Source organism: Erithacus rubecula, assembly GCF_903797595.1.
Source record: "Erithacus rubecula genome assembly, chromosome: 10".
Lineage (NCBI taxonomy): Eukaryota > Metazoa > Chordata > Aves > Passeriformes > Muscicapidae > Erithacus > Erithacus rubecula.
The window spans coordinates 21,993,201-22,015,791 of NC_136662.1; the positions used below are offsets into that span (position 1 = coordinate 21,993,201).

Genomic DNA, 22,591 nt, shown 5'->3' on the forward strand with positions numbered 1-22,591 from the left:
CCAAGATATCCACATTAAAGCCATTTTTATTACTCCTGTTGAAGCAAGTATGCATAGAAATAGAGAAGAGGAAAAAGTCTTATGTCCTTTTTTTGCAGTTTTATTTTTCTTTTTAAAAAGTTTTTTGGCACTACATCGTTCTGTAAAGAATAGAAGTGACAAATTTTAAACACATGAAATCCCCTTCTAATTTTATTTTTTTAGAACAATATATATAAAGTCTGAAGCAACCAAAGTATGAATACAGCTAATAGAAAATAAAGAACTTAATTTTAAAAATTCTCTCTTTACAGTTTATCAAGATAAAACAAAACACAATTCCCCTTAAAAATAGGGTAATAAAATAGATGAAATTTGTATCACTCAGTTTTGTGATACTAGTAAAAACTATAGTTCATATCTATGTACAAATGATACAGTTTAAAAACAGTCTTAAATAATCTTGTATCTAAACATGTTGCATTAAGATTTTAAATCAGAACCTGAATTTCTTCCTCCCCTCCCCCCACCCACCCACAATCCCATCCAATTTCACTTTTTCTGTTGAATGTAATTCAGATTCAAGTGTGGGTGTCCTTGAGACAGAAGCGAGAATCGCTGGTTACTCTGCATCAGTGGACCAGCTAAAAGAAAATGGATTACAATTACTTCAGCAAATCACATAGTTTACAGTGCTTGGCTATATTCAGTGTACTAATCTAACTTAGAAATACTGCCATTTACTAGACTGACATAAATGCTATCTGTACAACTAACCCATTTAATGGGACAATGTAGAATTACTTTAATCCTATACCAAAATTCCCTAAAAAATAATTTGTTGCATTACTTCAGTTATTTAACAAAAGTTTTTTCGGGATTTTAAGTAAATTCAGTTTTCACTTGGAAACCCTGCTAGAGCAAATAATTTTGAAAAAGGATTTCATGCCTGTATCTCATTTTAGCCCAGGTGACTCCAGCAACATGGAAGCTACACATCCTCCAAGTCAAATTTGAGCATCAGTTCTCTGGTAGTGGAGGTCTTTTCCCCCTCCTGCCAGATGCTGAACACCTTTACCTTTCATAAACATCAGAGCTGAAATCAAGTCAGTCCTTCCCAGTTCCCTGGTGAACTGAACCTGACCTAACTTTGCAGTCAGTGCTGTTCTTACTGTGGATGGGCTGGACTAAACTTCCTGAGGCCCCTTCCAACCTGAGCTGGTCTAGATAATCTTTTATCTATATAAATCATTTCACAAAGCAAGGTACAAAAGCCAAATAAAGTGAATTATGACAATTTTTTTTTCATATTCTGAACACACTCATGGGCCAATCATCTTAACCTCTACTGACACAGAGGCAGCTCTACAGTGAGCCAGCAGCAGCAAATAAAAAGAGGCTGGAAGTGCAAGAAGCTGCAGACTGGCTCAGATTTCAGTATTTTATTTTAACCCTTCCCTCCCACAAAGCTTTTCATTCATCCACAGAGGAAGCTGAAGTGCTGATATGACTCTGGGATTTGTTTTGATTCCAGGGAGCCTAGCGAGTGACACATGATTCCTTGGCTTTTAAAGCCTTTGAGACAGTACAGAGACATGGTGCATGAGCTGTTGATTCACATACTGGTTCTAGTACCTTGAGGGTAGAAAGGTTTGTTCGGTGGGTAGCTGGCATTTCCCTGCTGCATGTAGTTCTGAGGCATATTGTAAGGCCACGCTCCTCGGAGGAGAGGAAAATGGGTAGGGGTCCCATGGTCCCAAGGGACAGAAGGAGGGTTCATTTTACCAAACTGTCCTTGGAAACCCTGATCTAGTTTTCAATTGAAAGGGAAAAGCACATTGCAAGTTGAAATAATTAAACAGTAAGTCACAAATACAATTTACATTTTAAATAACAGTTTGCAGGGGACTTAATGCGATCAGTCTGATTTTTTTTTTAAATATACATCAGTAAAAATTACCACCTAAATTACTTCATTATTCACTATAATAGAATTATTGGGAAGAGAGAGGATGACTCAATATTAAAATCATGAGCTACAATTTCAGTATTTTTATGACTTTCTCATGATGAAAAATATGAGGTCTGAGCAATGTTCAGAGCTACTGTCTGATCCCACACAAACTGTGTGTCCACTATCACTGACAGATCTGTGACATGAAACCTGTTATCCTCTGCAAGAAATAACTCATGTACACTGGAATTCCACTAATACTTACATGCTTAAGAAACTTGCTATTAGATCACTGGACTGACTTTAAAAGTGATTTTCTTAGAGAGAAAAATATATAAACTTTGGAAAGAAGTATACAAATTGTAAAGCTAGTCCATTTACAATTCTGATATCACTGCAACATTAAGGATGAGAAATCAAGCATCCAAGGAGGCAGGACCCACAACATGAGGCACAGCTCTGGAGTATGCATGAAAAAGAGTTGTCTGTCTTGATACTTCTTGATCCTACTTCTGATCAGCTGTCTACTGAAAAGAAAATTAAAGGAGCTCCTTTCAAGGCAAGGTTATGTAAGCCAGGACAAAGTTTCCTCAAACTTACTATTCTCAAATTGTCCTGAGGAGGTAAGAAACCATACTTCAAACAGACAGTAGACAGCTCATCTCTACTGTGCATTCATCTTAATGGCATCTAAGCCAAAAAGGAAATTAAACTGATTCAACTTCACAGAGGAAAATTACTATGATTGGGAACTAGGAAAAGGAGTGTGAGGAGGTTGGAAATTGATGGAAGATGAGGAATGGGAAAAAATACTGTGACTGGCGGCACACGGTGAAGGAATTAGAATTTATGGAGCTTGTCTGAAAGAAGGCAGCTGCCTTAGTAAGGACATGTGGATTGGAAGGAACTGCTTGAAGGAAAGACAAAGCTGGAGAAGGGGACAGATGAGATGATCCAAAATGGAGAGGTAGGGACAGAGCACACTGGAGACACAGAAAACACACCGGTAAAAGTTCCTGTATCCTTTAAAATATATTTCCCACAAAGCTTTTAACAGAAAATCATTTATCTCCAGCAACTTAATACATGTTTGAAGCCCTCTGATGAATTATTCCTCATCCAAAACTGTAGACTTAGCTTAAAATCTACTTTTACTGACAATCACAGTATTAGTACAGAGAAAGGCTGGGCAGGAGATTCAGAATTTTCTTATTAGGATGAACAACTGCACCAGTACATTGTATTAAGGATTTGATTTTTTAAACATAGGAGGACTTATACACTCAGAATAAATCAGAAGACCATCATCATGATTAATGATGTAAAGGTTAACAGTTAAAATTTAGGGGCTGCCACATATGATGTTGCAGAGAAAACTGAATGGGCCTTAATTATTATATATTGCTTTTTCTCAGCCTCAAACATACCACTGTACTTGGCTTTGCTATGAGGCAAGAGGATGTTGCCCACTTGTCACAGGAAAACATATTGTCAGGAATCAACATCAAGATTATGGAAGTTAAATATGGCAGGATAAGCCACAGGAAAAAACAGAATGGATAAAATATTATATTGTACTAGAGGTGAGGAGACAATATTCAACTTGCACAACTGTAATTCTGCCAGTCTCTAAGTTCATGGTTGCAACCTCAGCATTTGTCTAATAAATCATGTAATGATGTGTTGAACTTAGAGGTCTTTTCCAACCTTAATATTTCCATGATTGTTTGATATAAGGAATCCATTGTTTATCAGCACATTCACAGAAATGGGAGTGATTCAAACGATGAGGAGGTTTCTCAGTTGAATGCAGGATTTCTCATTGTTGCACAGCCATTAATGGCAGACAGGACTAATACCTAGAAGTTACGGTGACCAAGTCTAATTTTTTTTCCTATGAAAATGTCAAGACAGGTGAAAATCACGATTTGGTTTCTTAAGCATCATATTTTTGTCAAACAAGTTGAAAGAGTTAGCTGTTCCTGTAACACTTAACACTTGTACACAAAGTGCGAGAGGTTTGATACAACAGAGAAGAGTTACCTGAATTCCCCACAGTGCCATTGTTCACCAGTGAGTTTGGAGTCACAGGATTGTGCCAGTGTCCCTCATGAGAAGTGCTGGGGATTCCCATGGGCCTGGCAGCAGGCTGTGCAAAGATGATACTGGGATCATTCAAGCTTACACTGCTCTGGTTATTTGTGGTGCTGCTGCTGCCAGATCTCATAGAAAATGGAACATTTGTAGAATGAGGAGGGTTACCCGGTGCAGAGTGAATAACAGGCCCATGAATAGGCCAAGAAGTGTTGGGAAGCTGAATTTGGTGGTGATGGTGCATCTGAAGTAGTCCCAGGTTATGCAAGGTGGAATACTGACCTGGGGGAGATTGGGGAAAGTTAAACAAAGGCAGCTGGACCTGATGGGGTGGCTGTGCACCCTGCTGTGGCTGAGGAACGTGCTTAGACTGGGATATTGATTGTGGCTGAGTCTGGTTAATGGAGGCTGGCTGAGAGGAATTCTGTGGGAATTGTTGAGGTTGTGGAGAGTAAGATGACTGATGCGAATCAGACTGGAGGAAAAAAAAAGTATGTATTTCTGATTAGTCCACTGGCTATTTAATGGTGTTTTCTTTAATAAGCACCCACTGTATTAGACTAATTATAAAACAGCAAAGCACTCCCCAGCAACACCCCAAGCACTGCGCCCAAGTTCCTGTTGGCTTCAGTAAGTGCAGTTAAACTGACACTGACTTTCACCAACAGATAATTTGGTCTGTTAATGTAGCACATCCCACCATCAGAAACACCATTCTAAGCAAATATTAGCCCCAAGCTCTTCATTAGACTCCTCAAACACTTGCTTCTGATTTTTAATCAGTGTCTTTCCTACCCTACTTATATACAGCCCAGTATCTCATTAAATAATTGCCTTACTTCTAAAATAGAGTGGTTCTTAATACTGCATAGCTTTTTAAGTAATTCCAAAGTAAGTTCCTAATATTTCTCTCATTTTTAAATATCTGTCAAACAAGAAATGCAAATTCCAAAAACCCAGTTTCAACCTTCATATCCTGGTGTTGGCCATGGCTAAAGGCACAGTAATAGCAATTATTACAGTCTTTGCAGAGCTCTTACAAGGCTTTCCCTTCCACCAGTAACAGAAACAGGTATGAGGCTATTTTATCTGTTTGGAGTTGCAACTGAACAGAGAAGCACTTCAAGAAATGGAGTGGCTGGGAAAAGAGTTACTCAGTTTATGTGCCAATACTTAATGCCAGTATCTGGATTCCCCAATCTGGTTTTAACCACTGAGACAAGATGCTGATGGAATAAGGGCCTCCAGAGACATGAGACAGGTACCTAAACCAGAATCTCAGCTCTCGTTTTCCCCCTGAGACTGACTCCTCTCCACAGACTACAGCAGCCAGCCAAGATCCAAGAGCCTCAGCTGCTGTTGAACACATGGAGTTAAGTCTTTCCAGCTTGTCAGTATTCCTGACTATTCACCTGTCCATTTAAACTGGCAGCCACTTGTCTCCAAAAAACCAGAGGTGTCTGCAGGACGTGCCCATGCCAGAGCATCCCCTCCAGCAGCCCACTGTGTGTCTGTGCCTGAGCAAAAAAGCTGGAGCCCAGAAGCTGGGATTTTCCCTGCTGCTATTCCAACTGTGCCTGTATGAGTGCCTCCTATACCTTTCTATCAAACCAGGAAGAGAAGGTAAAACCTGGGATTTGAAAGATGATCACTAGTTCAACAGTTTAAATGTTATAAAGCACATGCACTGACTGCAAACATTCCCGCAAATATTAACCCACCACAAGCATGCACTGAATGTGCCAGCAGCAGGAGAGGAGGCATATTACACTTCAGCCTGTTGATTTGCTTCCTATTCTCTCCCTCTTACTTCACCAATATTCCCCCTTCCCATTCTTCTCAACCAATTCCTGGACAGAACATATCCACCAAGAAATCCTGGTCAAATGACAACCACGCAACACACAGAGAGTCCATGACATCCAGGTGACACAAGAATGTCCACATGATGTGCCTGCCTCTGAGCGCACCCACATGTTCAGCTTCAATTCCTCAGGCAGAAATACAAGGCTCCTAAAAAAAGTACTCCTGTGGCATGTTCAGCCCCTCACTTAGATAAGGGCTGTATCAGTCCCTCTCCAGTAGCACACTGTAAGTCATGAGAACTCCATTCCTGGAGCCAGCATTCAAAAAAATGCTTGCTGATAAGTTAGGAAAGTAGCAAACTGAACAAAGAGCATTAGTGATCAGCAGCCCTGATTACTGTATTTGCTTACTTGCCATCTTCATTAGCAGGAACATGCTTCTCAAACTAACAGCATAAAATAAATTAATTTCTGCTGTACTGTCTGCTCCAAAAATATTAAATGCCAGCAGTTGTATTTGCTCAAATACCCTCTGCTACTCATCTCAACTCAGAAGCCGATTAAACATATTTTATGTAGCTCTACAGAGAATTGAAAAAATTCTAGGATAAAACTATCAAAAATTTCCCCATTGTTCTGCTTGTGCTTCTAGTGTGCTGTGGCAGACTTTTTATTGAAGTATGACTCAGTTGTGTCCTGTGTCTACACATGACAGTCCCTTAGGAACGATCTCTTAAACCCTAAGTCATGGTTGTGGCTAACCTAAGTCTCCATTTTAATGATGAGCTATGCTTTATCTCCCTTACCAACTCTGGAACACTGCCAGAATAATGAGAATTTGAAAGGCATCCTAGCTTAATCTGGCCTTTCAGAATCACAAGGTATCTCATATCAAACTTGACTATGAGGTTTCCATATTGAAAAACCATAAATGCTCCCCAAGACACAATACATCATAAATCAAAGTTCCACTAACTGGCAGAGTGCAGTTGTCATGATAAAGTCCAGGATCTGTTGAGAAAAGCCATGCAAACCTGTTCCCAGCATGGCTGGTTTGCTAGAGCTGTGCTCCCTGCAGTCCCCTGCTCCCAGCACTTACACATTCTGATGACTGCCTGGTGCGCAGGGGCCGCTCCACCTGCTGCTGGCCCACAGCCACCAGCTGGGAATTGACCATGCTCCGGACCAGCTGCGTGCCTGATCAAGGAACACAAGTGTTAATAAAACCCAGAGGGTGAGAGAATAATGAGAACTGGGAGGCAGCAACACCTTAACTCTCATGTGACACAGAGTAGGTAAAGCACTTTCACCTCTCCTCTTCTTAAAGTGGAAACTTTTCTCTCTACTGGCAGCAAATAACTTTAAAAGCTACAGGAGCTAAACACAAAGTCTACTTTTGAGTAAAATAAAGTCTAGCAGGAACAAGGCTCACGTTGCTATCAGGCTGGAGCTCTGCTTTATATATGTATCCATATTACTGCTGTAAGCAGTGGCATTTTAAATAGCATTAGTGACAGCAGAAACTTCTGGGCCAAGAAAGTAAACTAAAAAAAAGACTAAAGGATAACAGAGCACAGAAGCAAGGTTCTTCAGAAGTTCACTTATGAATGCTTCCTGTACTTTTTCAACCACCACAGGCACCCAAGGGCCTAATATGAATGAGTTTTCAACTAATCTTCTCTAAGTACTATCAGTAATTTGAAACCTGGGTTTAGCCTAATTCCTCTGTATGCTTTTTTTGAAGTGTTACTGAAAAAGCACTGTTTTTTGCTGAAAATACATTTACTTACCTCTCACAGATGATGGAGGGTTAGCTAACATTTGAGAAACATTTGGAAGAGGAAATGCATTCAATTATTATTATTATTACTATTGTTACTATAATTACTATTACTACTTCTAAATGAACCAATTGTGAGTGTAATACAAATTATGCAATACCCTGAAGTACACTGTATTTTACTGCTGAGTACATTTTTACCACCCATGCAAAGACTGTTCTTCAGGAGACGTTACTCCCCTTGCAGAAAAGCAACACAGACTAAAAGCTGTATTTTCAATGACTGAAACATTACTTGCAGGATTATTTCTCTTGAGATAATTACCAAGTCTGTACAGAAACCTAGAGAAAAGAGATCTCAGAGCTTTCAAATTATCCTAACACAAACTTACCTGGCACACTATTATTTCTCTGACGGGTTTGTTTGAATTCAGGACAATCTCTCCTAACATGACCCACATCCCCACAGATGAAACACCTTTTCTCTCTTGTTTCTCTGTCATCTTCTTTCACCTCTTTTTCATCATCTTTCTCATTCTCCTTTTTCTTCAACCTGAACAATAATTTTTATTAGCGATATCACAAAACCACACACACAAACACATAATCCCTGTAGAGCTGTTGTACTGTTGTGTTCAAAGGGAATAGTTACATAACCAACAGCTGTACCAGAATACAAATATCTCAGGAATCCCAAAAAACACTTCCAGATTCTGGGCTGGTTAACAGCCTGCATAAACTGAATGGAGTTAGAAGCTCCCCAGATTTGTCCAAAAGCTGTCTGACTGTATTAGGGCATAACTCTGCCTGCAGTTAAGCAGTCTTAGCCTGCCAGGTAGCTGGGGAGCAGTTCTATCCAGCAATCCCACTGAGTCAGAATACACCCAAAACAAGTGAGCTGTACCTCGTTCATACCATCTCCCCCTCACTGGACAGGGCACATTTCTCTGTCACTATCTGAGCCCAGACAGGATGTGCAACAAGGCACTGAGGTTCTTTCAAACCCTCAACTCTAATACAGTAGGAGAACTAGAGATTGGGAACCAAGACAAGAAGTCAAGGTCTTTTTCCACAAGGTATCTACAGGATTGTTAAATAATAATATTATTTTGTGAGCTGTATATACAATCTGAGAGAGATTCTGTGTGGCTGTGCTGTAGTAGCAGTTTATGTGAAGAACAGATCACAACTTCTTTTCCTGAGGCAGATGTAGGGAAAGAGTTGATGCAACCCCATGTACTAATACTTGTACAGAGAACATCTGAAAGAAATAGTCCACCTGTGACCACAGGGTTCCAGTGCACTTTCATGTATCTTGAACTCTGTTAACTGAATAAAAGGCTGTAAATAAAGATTTTTTTAGCAGGAAGAGACCAAGAATCCTTTGAAGAATTATGGAGGAGACAACTGAACATAGGGAGCATATGAAAAAGCCCAGATTAATTTGCACTCTTAGGGCTTCAACAGGCTTTAGGAGGAGTCAGACAATCTAGGCTGAGTGGGTCATTAAACAGCCAAAGCTGTAAAAAGTGAGGAGTCAATTTCTACTAAATTCTCTTTGGAAACATTGACCTGCACATCTGGGGACTCCTTTTGCAGGAGTCCTGGACCCAAAATTCCTGAGTGAAATTAATTTACAAGTGTGAGATCACCTAGTGACTAGCACTAATATGATGTTACAGAAATGCACTTTAACTGTGTACATTTTAACTAATCCTAGAGTTTAATAAATGAACTTTTACCTGCCTTGCAGATGTACGTTATCAGATCTACAGAACAATTCAAATTCAACACTGTCCTCTGAACATGATCACTACAGGAAATCCATTTTAACAGATGATGAATTTTGCAGCCATGTGATATGTTCACCATCTGAATGTTTACACTATAAAAAGATAATTTAGTGATCTAAGTTTTAAGTTAAGCTTATCTACATATTAACACTCTATAGACTGTTGATTTTACTCTATGTGCTTCCATTTCAGATTTAAAAAGGTGATCAGAAACTGTTTAAAAAAAAGAAAAAATAAGATACGAAATTGAGGATCAGATATGAAGCTTTGGTTTTCTCTGTAATTTAGCAATTTTTCATTTCCATTAAATCTTCAAATATCAAAATCCCTCATGAATTAATCTCAAAGATTTCATTATCGTTTGTGTATTACTTACCTCCTCCTCTTTGGACAGTCTTTCATGTAGTGACCAATTTTTCCACACACACGACAACATCTGTCATTGGGTGCCAATTCCCCATCTGTCAGCACTTTTGAGTCAAAAAAGTATTCCTATCAAAACACACCAGACAGATAAAATATATAAAGCATTCACTTACAATTCTGAGGAATGAAAGTCAAATTGTCAGCTTTCATCTCTTATTGCTCCCTGAATGTTACCACTTCTGAGATTACACCTGGTCCTTTTCTTCCCCTGGATAATGGCAGCTTTTTCAGAGATATGGAGCAGTTTGGGCTAAAAAGGGCTATTTGGTCTTAGGGCTGAATTTGCAGAACAGCTTCTCCAGGCTCCAGCCTGCTGCCCACCTTTTGCCTCCCCAAAGGCTCTTCAGAGGGCAATTTATTGCAAAACATCTATTTTGGTATCTGAGTCACTGCTTGTGTGCTTTCCAAAGCAGCCAATGTCCCTTCCCAGATGACATGACTACATCCCTTTAGACAGAACACAGCTCAGGTGGGAAACAGATGGAGCATTTGCAGACTGACCTGTATCATTCCCCTCCCCTGGAATTTGCTCAGGACAGCTGCAGTTCTGATGTGTGTCAGCACAAAGGCCACAGTTTACAGCCTCTGAGCAACATAAATATTGTGAAAGTACTGTCTTGCCTGAAAGACTGAAATAAAGGTACAAACTCAGGGAAAAAAAAAACAGATAAAGCAAGCAAATGGAAAAGAGAAGATAGGGAAGGATGAAGGGAATTAAAAGGTTTCAAAAGATTTTTAAAATCCTTTAGAAACTCAAGTTCTGTTAAAAGCCACTGGGAGAACAGCCCTCTAAACTGTTTTAGAAAACGCCTTTCTCTGTTGATCTTAAAAATACTAATTACAGTATTTTATTTGCTCATATTTAAAAAAAAAAATAGTTATCTTACATATCAATGACTGGACCCTGTAGCACAGAGCAATACTTTCTCCAAAATGATATTGCATGAACACAATCCTCACCCTGACTCACTATGCAAATTTTAAAGATCAACTGTTCAAAAAAATAATCAGTCATCATCCTATTCCTTGCTTAAGCGGAAATTCTTACTATCTCCACCAAATGGAAAAATAAATAGAATGGAACATCTCTTGGATCTGTTTTATTTACCTACATGAAGAGCCAGCAAAGTTCCTAGATCTGTTTCTGGGTTTTACAGCCCAATTTGCAGTTTCCTACAATACTTAACATCATACAGTGGGAGTTTTTATAAAAAATGAAACACAAATTAAACTTACTTTCCCCAATAATAATTGCCAGTAATACCCATCACCCATCCAACTACTCCTCTGAATTCCAGGAGCCCAATACTAAGCTACACATCTAATGCAGACAAAGTATAATTACACATATCGAATTGATAAATACATACAAGAGATCTGCATCAATTCAGTAGACAAAGAAAATTTAAAAACATACTAAATACGCTGAGAACTTACAGCTTCTCTTCCAACAGCTGGGTAGAATGGAGTACCAAATAATTTTCTCCCATTGATGAACGCCTTCATTATGAAATTGGTCACTATTGAAGAAAGACAGTTATTGGAAAACAACAGAAAAGGCACAATTCAGTGAACATTAATCAATAGCAGACATTAATAGCTTACTTTTCCTAGAGACTCCAGCACCCAGATTATGATTCAAGTCAAAAGGATCTGCACAAAGAAAGGAGAAAAAAGATCAGAGTTGGAAAAAATATGCTGCACCAGACTTTTTTATTTTAATGCAGAGAATTCCATTTTAAATGCATTCACAGAGTAGATTATAGCAAAGTAACGCTGAGAGGTTTAAAACTGTGACTAACCACAGTACAGTAAGAAGAGCAATTCACTGACATTTAGTAAAAGTTATGAGTCTCATCAATTTTGTGAGCTGTAGGACTTGCAAACAATTAATGTTTCTGTTAAAACACCGACTGTAGTTTCCTCACATAAAGATCCTGTGCAAAGAAAACAGCTTCTCAAGCAACAGAGTTTCTGACACTCATGAATGGAAACTCAATTCAGCAGAGGAGTACCTTCGATGGCAATACATTTGGATGTCCACTGCTTCTCAAAGGTGGTTAACAGCTTCTTCTGCCGGATGCTGATCACGTATTCCTTGAAGTCAAATTCTTCAGTGTAGAACCGCAGCAGCCCCAGCCAGAGCTCTCCAAGAGATTCAGTGTTCTTTCCAAGAGAAGGCAGACGCTTCTTCTGCATGCAGTTGAAGACAATTTACTCAGCTACACTTACTGCAGCACTGCTTCTCCTGAAATACCTCTCTATGTTTGCTATGAATGGTTTCTTTTGGTTAAAATAAGGTTACATCACTACAGTTAAGACTAAACCTAGACTATTGTTAAGAATAAAAAGTATTTTTCCTAATTTATGTTATTTAGAAATTACTTAAAATAAACCAAGCAAAATAAACTCATTTTAGCAAAACAGGACTCATTTAGGAACTTGCAACATGCAGATATAGAAGTTTAATCAATTAATAAAATTAATCTTTTATATATTACACTGTTAAAAATGTATTACTTTCCCTGAAAAGCAAGGTTTAAATTTTAGTTACTCTTCTGGAATTAGAATATTACCAATTCTTCCATGTCATCAAAGAAAAACGCATTCCATCCATCCACCATTCTTTGTGGAATCTGTTTGCCATCAAATATCTGCCAGAACAGAGAGTGACAGTTACTGCTCTAATCCGAAGTCACCGTACAATACTTGCAGATCTTTTGGTAAAAAAATAACACAAAACCATAAATTCTTTAATTTTAACAATTACTTCTTATACAGACAGAATTTCCCATTGGTAAAATGTTTGAAAGTCTTTTTGCACTGTTGCTGTACCTCTCAAATTATTTGGATATTTAATTTTTCCTTGTTCTTTGCAACTAAGAAAACACGACTGAATTACCTTGTCAAGATTCCAACATCTCTCTTGCCCACAGATTCTCTAAGGAGACTTTATATGATTTCTATTACATTTTGACTTTAGCACAGCCAAGGGGAAATTCCACTGTTATTTAAATGCACTCTCGGGGTAGCACTAAAATAAAAATCCCCAACCACTACTAAAGTATCAGATACTAAAGTATCAGCAAGAAAGTCTATGAGTCTCAACTGCAATGCTTAAGCCAATTTTCCTCTTGCACAAAGAAACCAAAAGAGGCAGAAAGGGATCATTTTCAGATGTGCTTGGGAGTTCCAGAGTGTATCCAGGAAGAGTCAGATAGGTGAATAATTATATTCTCCCCAGCGGTACAATGGTGGTGCAGAACATTGATTTCTTAATTAAGTTTCCTGGTATATGTGAAATATTTCTTTAAAGATGCATCAAAGCATCAATTATCTTATTTTCCCCTCATTAAATAGCAGAATAAACTTTTTATCTTACAGATAAAGTGTTGAGCAATAAATAATGCTTCTGACAATAACTGGTTGAAGAGCTGGACTCACTTTTCAAGAGCATCTGGTACAGTCTCATAATTACAATTCCCTTCTCTCTATACCACCTGCCAATTCTTTTATATCCTGTTCAGAATATAAATATCATCGTAACACCAAAATCCCAAAGTAAATATAATAGCAGATCTTAGGCACAACAGACTCCCAGTTTTGATCTAATTTTCTTGATAAGTTTTGCTCCTAAAGCCAAGAAGGAGTTAAGAACCTGCTGATCGAAGGGCCCCATATTTCATTTATCCCCTCTGATCCTAAAATCCCAAACTTCTCATATTTGGCTTGCAGAAGAAGTGCATCTATTCTCATAGCCTCATTTTCTGAACCTACCTCCTGAAGAACTGGAATAACTGGTGGATTTCTCTGCTGTAGAAAGTACAAAACCATAAGAATATAGGCATACGAAGACAGACTACCACGGGATGCATCACCAATATCGCAGCGCTGAAAAAATACATTTTAAACAAATGCTGAATTTACATTTTACTGTTCAAGACTCACAACTATGTCAGAGAGCAAACAGAAACCCCCTAAGTAACAGCAAATACATTCACCTCATAATTAAAAATTGTTTTATGAAGCCTGAAAAATAAATGCACCCAAGAGTCAACTGCCATCTGGCAAATCCACAGCATAATTTGTCTAACATAAAAACAGAAAAGCTTTTCATAGCCAAAATACCTTAAAAAAATTTATAATATGCCAAACTGAAAAAAACCAAAACCAAATCAAAACCCTCAAAACATAAATCCCAGGTTTCAATACCATAAAATTTAATTTTCCTTAACTCATGCTGCAAGAGCTGTTTCTGTGATTCCTTATTATTTTGGTTGCCCCTCCCCTTAAAAAAATAATTCATTAACAGCAACTATTTCCACGTTGTACTGGTAGTGCAGGCCATACGTGGCATTTTGCTAGCAAACATACACATATCTAATTAAACCATGGTGCAGCCTGCACAGCACAGTGCAAACAAACACCCCTGACCAAGCCAGGGAGCTGGAACCAGATGAGCTCAAGGTCCCTTCCAACCCAAGCCTTTCTGTGACTCTGATCAGTAAATTACCTTACTATGTTTGAGTATCTCATTACAGTATAACCTTTCCATAGCACCTGCTTCTAAGCTATCCTGTGTTTCAAGCCTGTGTCATATCAAACAATGCATTTTTAACCTCCTAGGGCTGGAAAAAACAGGGATTCACAAATTACTTTCACATTAGCAGCAGCAGTGACAGCTGTTCCTGGGTTTTCTGCCAATGCAAACAGAGGAGGAGGCATTTTGCTTAAAAACAGAATATGTGTATAGCTACAAAGTCACTTCCATACATTTACATTTAGGAATGTATATCCCACAACTCTTATATTTCATCTTTGCAGTAATATTTTTAGAACATGCACAATAGTATGCAATGCTACAAAAAATTATTATCTATGCAAGGCATTTTTAATCTGGACACAGAAGAGACATGGCAATATTGTGCACTACTGTGACCACATTTAAAAAAAAAAGTCATTGCTAGTCTCAGTGACAGTATAATGAATGTGTCCATTCCATTCTGGCACAAAGTTATTTTATTCATCTTGATATATTTTATTACATGAACATCTGGTAGCATGATGCACTCTCTATAAGCCATTTTTTATTTGCCCCAGTTTCACTAAGCTTTCTTTGGATATGCTGTATTTAATACTGCAGCTTCAACAAAAAGCAATGCCACATTTCAATTATCAAAGGCTGTATAGTATAACACTTTGATAAAATATCAAACAAAAGATGAAGGAGATCTGACATTTCCAAACTCTTAAAGTCAAGTGTATGTCCTAAGCACATCACAGAAGCTCAGGCACTCGTTCATCTCCCCATACCTACCTAATCCTGACTTTTATGCTATGTCAAACAAGGCAAGTGTGCCAGAAGAAAGCAGCAGTAATCTCTGGGCTGGTCCCAGATATGAAAATTTGGGAAGCCCATGCACATCCACATTCCCCTACATCTTACAGTTACCAATTTTTCCAGTCTTGCTTGGGGCTTAGATGGGATTTTCTGTTCGTTGTAATTGCAGCTGGTTTGAAATTAAAAAGCAAAGTTATTTGCTTTCATCAGCTTCCTCTTACACAGAAATCTTTCAATAGATAGTAGAAAGTACCAGGATTTGATTTTGACATGCAGTTAGATGGAGCACAGTAAGCTTAAGAAAGTGCACTTCATATCAACAGCATGCTACTGTCTCCTCTCCAGTTGGTATTGGCAAAAGGCAAACTAAGTGCCTATAGCAGAAAACACTGTATTGTACAAATAAGTACTTTTTTTTTATATTACCTTTGCAAAAACTTTCATTGTGTAGCCCAGATATTGCACCCTAGGATCAATAGCTGCGTAGGTAGCCAGCATCCTTGTGTTATGCTGTGCCTGGAAAAAGGGAAAAAATAATTAAACTGGCATCAGGGTGAGCCAATCATGTAAGAAATTGTGCAATTACACAGTGTCAGGTGGAGGCTGGAATGAGCTGCACTATTCATGATGGCACACAGGCCATGGTGGACGTGGCACCAGTGGATTTTCAGAAGTATCCCCAAAACAAGACTTTCTGTGCTGTAACCTGTTCTGCCATCAGGTCATACACAGCAGCCTGGGTCAGTCTGAGGTGTGGGCCACTGAATTTAAACAATGTAGAAGAAAAAACACAAACACACAAAAGCATTTTCATTCTGGTTTCAAAATTATTCTCTCAAAAGGCTATTTGGGTAAGATAGAACAGATAAAATGATTTCTTTGAACACAAAAGGACACAAGCAGATGCTCACCAGTGTATTGTACAAACTGATATCTCCTTCCAAGCCACTTCGCCTGTGTTCAAACTTTACTATAGGCACTTTGGCTGTTGTTATAGGCAAGATGTTCCTCAAACCTGAGGAAGCAACACTTTAGTACATAAAACATTTCCATTAACAACATTTATAGAAAAATCTAACTGTAAAACAAATAAAATTTTAAAGTACCTACCTGGATGCTTCTTAAGAACTTTTGCCAAACCTTCTATTATTTCTTTACAGTTCAATTTCTAGGAAAAACAAAGAGCACAGCTTCAGATATTAAAACATGGATCCTATTCCAACAAGCACATTTACTATCACATATATTTCATGGATGAAAAGTCTATGTACAAAAAGGAGCAAGCATTAAGCCAGCACATCAACTTACACAAACTCCTATGCTCTATGTGGACATCTATAGCACACTGTGTGTCTATAAGGCATTAAAAGTAAAACAGGCTGGAGCTTGCTTCAGTTGTGTAGAGTGCAACAAGCCAATGTGCAGGTAGCAAACCCTACCTTTCCTGTGTACAGAAATCTTAACTGAATTTAAAAAACTTAAAGAATTCTTGAATTTAAAATAGTAGATTTCAATTAGTAGTTCAATTTCAAAACTCTTACCTCTGCATTTTCATGACCTTCCAATGTCATGCAGATATCTAGATCACTGTCCCGAAATCCAAATCCATTCTTCGAGGAGCCAAATAAGCAAAGCCTGGCTTTATCTGATCAAAAGAACAGACACAAAAAAGGTAAATTGTTTTACAGTTGAATGGTAAGTGCTCAGCATTAAATATTGCTTAACTATGATGTGCAGGTGCCCATAAAATGAGCTTAAAGACAGCTTATACTGTCACTTCAAAGACCTCAAATTTGATAAAGGAGGAAGCACAACACTTCAGAAATAATTTACAGAAAGTAAGGCAGGATAAAGAATTTTTTAATGTGATTTTTTATGACTGAAGTATCTTACTATAATCATTAAATGGCATCTCTACATGTGGTGCAATATTTTGCAGTATGCAACTGCACTTCCCTGCTTTTAATAAATCAAAATAATGTGCAAACCCAGTCACCAGTACAGCTTCACCCCACAGATAAGACAGAGCTATTCCTAGGGTAGCCAAAGTAATATTTCTGGTCCCACTGGAGTTTATCTAGGTTGCATATTTTTCCTATGACTAGGTAAATACGGTCAATGAGTTTTTGCAATCATAACACACTCTTCAATAAGATACAAGCAGTATGATTACAATACTTCATGGAACATTCTTTTCCAATTGCTTTGTTTACATTTTTGCTTGAAACATAATATTACTAAGTATTTTCATTCTTGGATGGCAAAACTATGTCATTAAAACAAATTCTTTCCTAACTGCAAAGAATACATTGATCTGTTCAATTGAAATTAATGCTAAGAAAATGCATCTAACACCTATTCCCAGTCTTTTTTCCTAAACTTTAAACCTTAAGTCTTTCAAGGCTTTGTAACAGGTCTCAATCCTCAGCTGCTGCCAGTAATTGGAGGCACAGCCAGTGGATGGAATTCCCAATTCCTTGATGACAGGTCAGCTACAGCAGAATGGCCTTCCATGGACTGGAATTCTGGAGACCTGGGTTTGGTACTGGTTCTAGCACTGTTTTGCACCTCCTACAAAAAAAAAATCATTTGGCATCTCTGTGCCTTGACTTCCATCACTGCAGTGAGACACCTTTGCTTGTTTTATATAAGAGATGTGAAGATAAACTCATTAAGATTTCTAATATACTCAAGCACTGGTGACTAGGCAACAAATGGACTTGGCTCATGACCAAAGCTAACTCTAAACCCAACCAAACTTTATTGGCCTGACTGGAGCAGTCCTGTGCTTGCATTACTAATCTGGCAGCTCTTCCTCCACTCTAGGGATGTTTCCATGGAATAGCATGAAGGGATGTTTAATGCTGAAGCCTGCAAGACAGCTTTACAAATGAAAGGAAAAAAGATGACCTTGCTTCAAGCAAAGAAAATAAAATGAGAAAAATCACATCTTTATGTTCTGGACAACATGAAGAAAGCATTCTCAAGAATCACTACCTAAGGTTACATACCATTATACTCTTTTCGAATAAATCTCTCCAAACTTGCCAGTATTTGTTCTCTGTTTTGTTGCTCAGATAAAGGAGGGGATAATTCATCTAAGTAAAAACAAATTAAAACACAGTCAGACATGGCATTCAGCATCTCAAGAAACTTTTACAGTTAATTAAGAGATAGGATGGGGTTTTTTTTATACTTGCTTTGCTTAAACCTGGGGTTTTCTTTTTATATCATTAGAGTCTTCAGGATTTTATTTCAAGGCATCCAATTCTTCAATCTGGTGGGCACCTGGCATCCAGCCAAGGTTAACCCACCACAGGCCCCCAAAACATTCCACAGAATTTGATAAGCACAAAAATTAGTTTTGCCCAGAGCCTGATTCCTAGGTACACTAGTAGCTTTTCAAAAAAGTGAAAAAATGCCATATAACATCAGTTTCTCAAATCTGTTATAAGGTATCACAGCCATGGATTTTCTGAAAATTAAAATATTCATCCTTTGGAGCCTAGGGCACCTGGAAGAGCTTCCTACTGAATTGTGAATAATTGTTAATAAGTAATTTAACCCTAGAATTTTTACTTCTTCCAGATCACAATATATAGTGGAGTACAAACACTTTTTGAACTCACCAAAACATCTTTTACACACTATATCAAGTATTTCCCGAAATCTGTCTGTCATTGGTGGTAGTGGTTTTAGATCAATTTTCTTGAAATCCTCTGGGCAATCATTTTTGGAATGTCCATCCCGTTTGCAGATGCTGCATACTATAGTTGGTGGCTTTTTTGGGGAAAAAAAGAGGAAAATTCTATTTGTGCACTTAAGACAGTCCAGCAGACTTAACATTTCCAAGCAACCAAGAGCATTTAACATATGACATTTAACAACAGAGCCTCTACAAAGAACTGAACACCTTTCAACAAGCTGCATTTAGTTCTCACAGTGCCTAAAAGCAACTGGAAATTCTACAAGAAAGGAGGGAAAGGCAGAAATAACCCACAAATAACCAGAAAGAAACCCAGATTTCTTTGCGTAGAAATCAAAAAGCTTAAGATGAGGGAAATAGACTATTTAATCCAAATGCCACACAGGGTAGTGTTTCCAGCTGAATAACAGGTATTCTACAAAGGCCAGAGCTCCCATCCATAACCCAGACTGAAACAATCACTGTGGGAATCCCAGCATCCATCCACTCTTAGATTTAATGACTTAAAAGTAATGGCCCAGTGATACATGACCAGCAGTACTTACCTTTCCTGAAGTAAAAATAAACTTATCAAACACATAATGCATTTCTTCTGTTGAGAGTCTGCCTTCCTCTTTGAGATCCTGTGTTTCCAGCACTGCTCTGCAGCTGGCCGAGGTAGCTGGGGTGCCAGTGCACTTGGTCTGTGCAGACAACTCCGTCACCAAACTCTGCCTGCTTTCAGCATCAGAAAACTCAGTACTGGAATTGGTGTCATCAGGCTGATGTGCACTGCAGTTACAGTGGTGGCTAAGCTCACCCTCAGTTAGACACACTGAAATTTCTAAATCATCCCTCTCATTAGGTGATTCTTCCTTTAGTTCACAGCATTCATTGGGAATAAGGGATAAAGCTTCTTCTTTGTCTTCTTCATAGCTAGAGTCCAATGTTGAAAGTAGCAAAGAGTCCGTGTTGTGAGAAGTGCATCTTTTGGCTACAGTTTCTTCCACTTGATTACATTCAACTTCATTCTCTGGTATGTTACATACACTTCCTGTAACTTCTTTATCTACAAAATTTTCCTCTTGTGGAAGGCAACAGTTTGCTACAGGCTCTTCTGATCTTGTGGATTTCTTATTATTCATTTTCCCTTTTTCTTTTTTCTTGGTATCTGGCTTGGATTTAATCCCATCTTTACTTTGTGGACATGCAAAATATTTATATGCTGTCCTAAATCGCTCCAGGATGTACTCAAATACCATCTGGCTATTTAGACTTCGTGCAACATTCCTCTTTAGTGCAAAAGGATCTGGGAAGAAAAAGAACAATGTAATTAATCTTTAACTTGTACATTTCACAAAGCAGCTGAAATCCCTAAGTTATTACAGGGCAGCTAAGGAGATTCTTATATTATGATCCAGAACTGCATTTGGATATACTTAGAGAATGAAACACCCACAAGTTTTTTCAGAATTCTTCCATACAAAACATACCCAATGTGCAGCCACAAATGGCTGACTATCATAAACAATTCTAAATAGTGTTACTCAAAAAGAAAACCATGGGTATATTGCACCATTATATTATGGGCAATTTCTAAACTAGAAATTATAATCAACATACAAAGACAAATAAATAGAGGCCAGCCAGAACCCTTTTTTCCTCCACTGAAGAAGGATTTTTCATTTCCCTTAAGAAATTAATTTGTCCAAGAGTGACATTAAGGATGTAAGGATTGTAGGAACCAATCTCACCAGGATTCATTCTTAGTCCTTCCTAATGATTTCTAGATCAATGTTTTCCTGCATAGTTGCTACATGTTTGCCTGGAAGATAGTACCAAACTGAGATTCTGTTACTTTATACATCAACTAAAAACTTAACATCGGAAAAAAAGGCAAAAATGAGAAGTAAAAAAACATAAAGTAAACACCACCACAAATAACCCAATAACAGCACGTGAAGTACATGCCAGAACCAGAATGCAATCTGAGATTTTTTAATTATTTCTCATTTCTTCCTCAATGATTTGTCCTGTCACCTTACATCCTACACGCTGAATAAACACTTCCCTACTTTTTCTAAACTCTACCTAAAAGTAATTGAAGAAAAGAATTGGGAGAGGAAATTAAAGTCACAGGAGTGATCTCAACATCCACTACTCAACCTGTGCCTTGAGAATGCATTGCTTGTTTTTCTGTTCTACTTTTCCTTCTCACTCTTCTTGTACCTTATTGACTCATCCTTCAATGTACCTCTGCACCTCATTCTCTGTCTGTATGATTCTCTTTGTCCTCTCCATCTCCTCAAGTGTTACAGATAAGCCACTTCAGCAACATCTCTAGAAAGTGTTCAAAAGTCATTATTCATGCTTTTATAAAAAAGTATCACCTTACATGGTTTCTTAGCCTTCCTCAAATACTCAAATTCTCTATTCTTAAGGTAATTTCAGAATGCCATACATTTCTCTGTAACTCAGTGACTTTCCCTGCTTTTCAGACAGAGAAAACTTGTCTTTAAAGACACAAAATAGCTGATAAAATACATATTAAAAAAACTTATTGTCCAAATTCCTGTAACAGATTTGCAAGTTAAGCAAATACAGATGCTAATGCAGGATGATTACAGAAGTGGGAAGGGATCAGCCTACCTTCAATGGCTATTCGCCTCTTAGGCCAGTTTTTATTCTCTCTGGTTAAGAGCTCTTGTACCCGTATGCTGACGACATATTCCTCCAAAGCAAATTCCAGTGTGTAAAACTTCAAAAGTTCCAACCACAGTTGCCCCAGTGAAACTTGGTGAGGGGTTTTGAATGCTAAGAGAGACTGAAAAACATATACACAAGTGCTCAACTGCAATAAGAAATTAATATTACCCCATTTTTTGTCCTGATTCCATCCAACATCAATGTTAAAAAAAAAAAAAAAAAAAAAAGAGAGATGAGAGACAGCAAATGCTTTTCAACTAAATAAAGCCAGGACTTACAATCCCATGTTTCTCTTTTGCATTGCTTTGGTTGTCCACTTCTGAGCTTGTTGCCTTCTTGCCACCACCTTTTTGTTGTTCAGCTTTAGCTTTGCTTTCTGCTCCAACAGAGTTTTTTGCTGCACCATTTGTGGGTGGTTTGTACTCCCACCTTACAAATTCTTCATCTTCCACCCCTTTCAGCTGGTGGTCATCTGGCCTCTTCGAATCAAAGCCTTCAATCTAACAACAATTAAAGTGGCTCTGAAACAAGACTGTATATAATACATACACCAATAGTTTTCAGCAAATGTAACACTGACTACTGTGGTATTCACACCCCTCAAGAATAACAGATGTCAGAGACAGAAATTCAGAGAAATAAAGAAGAAAATAACTGCCTTTTCTCCAAAACACAGATGATACAACTACAGAGCCTGCCACAAGTGCCTTTTAAAAAATTCTTCAGAATCATCAAGCATCATCTGTTTGAGCATTAAGTATCAATGATTTTATTTATAATTTTCTTTGGCAATCAAATTCTGCATTTTTATGAAGCTGCAGGATGCAGAACAAATGCCAACAATTTAATAATGAAGTTACTATATTACCAAATCACTTACCCAATTGCCCAAATAGGACGGTAAAATACGTGGTTTTCTTTGTTGAAGAAAAAATATCACCATTAAGGCAAAGGAATATGAGGGAATCCCACCTTCAGCCTGACAGTCAATGTGACAGAGCTGTAAGAGAATAAATAATTACTTTTCT

The 22,591-nt window shown here is 38.0% G+C and overlaps 1 protein-coding gene and 1 long non-coding RNA gene across 3 annotated transcripts in view; one reads left to right on the forward strand and one right to left on the reverse strand.

Moving 5' to 3' along the window:
- Positions 1-75: 75 nt before the first annotated feature.
- The window catches only part of TUT4 (terminal uridylyl transferase 4), a 44,155-nt gene continuing 21,639 nt past the window's right edge, over positions 76-22,591 (reverse strand). The window contains exons 10-30 of one of the 2 annotated variants that reach the window (XM_079313949.1): positions 22,444-22,563; positions 21,842-22,063; positions 21,507-21,681; positions 19,424-20,166; positions 18,802-18,952; positions 18,184-18,270; positions 16,714-16,817; positions 16,283-16,340; positions 16,084-16,187; positions 15,599-15,688; positions 13,609-13,722; positions 12,408-12,485; positions 11,847-12,024; positions 11,437-11,484; positions 11,269-11,351; positions 9,782-9,897; positions 8,005-8,165; positions 6,932-7,029; positions 3,977-4,502; positions 1,615-1,788; positions 76-623 (exon numbers count right to left, since the gene is read on the reverse strand). In XM_079313949.1, coding sequence (XP_079170075.1) covers positions 532-623; positions 1,615-1,788; positions 3,977-4,502; positions 6,932-7,029; positions 8,005-8,165; positions 9,782-9,897; positions 11,269-11,351; positions 11,437-11,484; positions 11,847-12,024; positions 12,408-12,485; positions 13,609-13,722; positions 15,599-15,688; positions 16,084-16,187; positions 16,283-16,340; positions 16,714-16,817; positions 18,184-18,270; positions 18,802-18,952; positions 19,424-20,166; positions 21,507-21,681; positions 21,842-22,063; positions 22,444-22,563 — 3,522 coding nt within the window. In that variant the 3' untranslated portion in view covers positions 76-531. The remainder of the gene's footprint in view (positions 624-1,614; positions 1,789-3,976; positions 4,503-6,931; positions 7,030-8,004; positions 8,166-9,781; positions 9,898-11,268; positions 11,352-11,436; positions 11,485-11,846; positions 12,025-12,407; positions 12,486-13,608; positions 13,723-15,598; positions 15,689-16,083; positions 16,188-16,282; positions 16,341-16,713; positions 16,818-18,183; positions 18,271-18,801; positions 18,953-19,423; positions 20,167-21,506; positions 21,682-21,841; positions 22,064-22,443; positions 22,564-22,591) is intronic. The other variant, XM_079313950.1, reaches the window with a different exon arrangement.
- LOC306805795 lies at positions 8,172-9,382 on the forward strand. The gene is made up of 2 exons (XR_013775296.1): positions 8,172-9,141; positions 9,254-9,382. It is a non-coding gene; the product is annotated as an uncharacterized lncRNA (long non-coding RNA).